This window comes from Colobus angolensis, unplaced genomic scaffold (genome assembly GCF_000951035.1).
Source record: "Colobus angolensis palliatus isolate OR3802 unplaced genomic scaffold, Cang.pa_1.0 Scaffold59, whole genome shotgun sequence".
Taxonomy (NCBI): Eukaryota; Metazoa; Chordata; class Mammalia; order Primates; family Cercopithecidae; genus Colobus; species Colobus angolensis.
In genome coordinates, this window is record NW_012119487.1 from 10,542,184 (window position 1) to 10,543,882 (window position 1,699).

General features: G+C 58.0%; 1 protein-coding gene across 1 annotated transcript in view; it reads left to right on the forward strand.

Annotated features, from left to right (window-relative positions):
* Window positions 1–1,699, forward strand: part of RAB40C (RAB40C, member RAS oncogene family) — a 56,394-nt gene that overhangs the window by 42,984 nt on the left and 11,711 nt on the right. Inside the window, exon 2 of the mRNA XM_011962477.1 lies at window positions 1,050–1,110. Within this exon, the coding sequence (XP_011817867.1) occupies window positions 1,050–1,110 (61 nt within the window). The remainder of the gene's footprint in view (window positions 1–1,049; window positions 1,111–1,699) is intronic.

Here is a 1,699-nt window from a genome sequence, read left to right on the forward strand (position 1 = left end):
CCTGGAGTCCCAGCTACTCGGGAGGCTGAGGCAGGAGAATGGCGTAAACCCAGGAGGCAGAGCTTGCAGTGAGCGGAGATGGGCCACTGCACTCCAGCCTGGGTGACAGAGCAAGACTCCGTCTCCAAAAACAAAACAAATGTGGCACGCAGGCTGGTGGCTGGCTGAGGTCAGTCCGGAGAAGCAGCATTTTTAATTTATTGTATTTATTTATTTATTGAGCTCTGTCACATGGGCGAGAGTGCAACGGCGTGATCTCGTCTCACTGCAAGCTCTGCCTCCCAGCTTCAAGTGATTCTCCTGCTTCAGCCTCCCAAGTAGCTGGGATTAAAGGCACCTGCCACCACGCCCAGCTAATTTTTTGTATTTTTAGTAGAGACTGAGTTTCACTATGTTGGCCAGGCTGCTCTCAAACTCCTGATCTCATGATCCGCCTACTTCGGCCTCCCAAAGTGCTGGGATTACAGGCGTGAGCCACCACGCCGGGCCAGAAGCAGCATTTTTAAACTTGCTTGGCCCTCCCTAACACCAAACTTGTTGGTTCCTGGGCTGCAGCAAGCCAAGACTTGGAAATACATTCACCTTCGAGAATTCAACCTCAAAATGCATACGAAGTAGGTCAGGGTGGAAATAAGGCACTGCCCTTTCTCCAGGCACACTGGAGTCCACACCCTGCCTTTGCCCAGTGCCCTCTGAGGGAGAGGCCCTGTGCCTTGCACCCAGTGCAGCCCACAGAGGGAGGCCCTGTACCGGGCAAGCCGTGCCCACGAAGAGGCTGGCCTGCTGGGCTGTGGGGCCCGATGGCCTGACCCTATTCTGACCACCCTCCTGCCCTGCCCTGCCCATGGCTCGTGTGCAGAAGTGGGCAGGCCTGGGTTACTGGGCCGGAGCCCCGAGATTGTCCCCTGCCCCACTGACTGAGTGTGGGGGAGCTGCTTGTCCACTTCCTCCTCGTGGGGCTCGGCCCTGGGTGGCTGGTGGCTGAGGCTGGTCTGGCGGGCGCTTGCTCTGAGTGGTGCGTCCCCTCAGCGCCCTGTGCTTCCTCGCAGGGATTGACTACAAGACCACCACCATCCTGCTGGACGGCCGGCGCGTGAAGCTGGAGCTCTGGTGAGTCGGGGCTGCGGCACTTTAGTTCCTGGCTGGGGACACGAATGCCGCTGGGAGAAAAGAACCTTCAGAGGAGCAGGAAAACGTCCTGTGCACATTTCACGTGGGGGAGCCCCTCACAGCCCCTGTGTGAACACAGAATGGGTTTTGCTCCGAGAGGTAAACAGTCTGGGGCACTGTGTCCCGAGAGATCCCAGCTTCCCTTCTGCCCTGGAAGACCTGATTCCATGGTGGCTGTGGCCCTTCCCTCCTGCTTCTGCCGGCTTCACCTTAAAGAGCATTTCCCAGCCGGGCGGCGGCTCAGCCTGTCATTCCAGCACTGTGGGGGCCGAGGAGGGTGGATCACCTGAGGTCAGGAGTCCGGGACCAGCTTGACCAACATGGTGAAACCCCATCTCTACCAAAAATACAAAAATTGGGCCGGGCGCGGAGGCTCACGCCTGTAATCCCAGCACTTTGGGAGGCCCAGGTGGGTGGATCACAAGGTCAGATCGAGACCATCCTGGCTAACACGGTTGAAACCCCGTCTCCACTAAAAATACAAAAAGTTGCCGGGCGCGGTGGCTCAAGCGTGTAATCCCAGCACTTT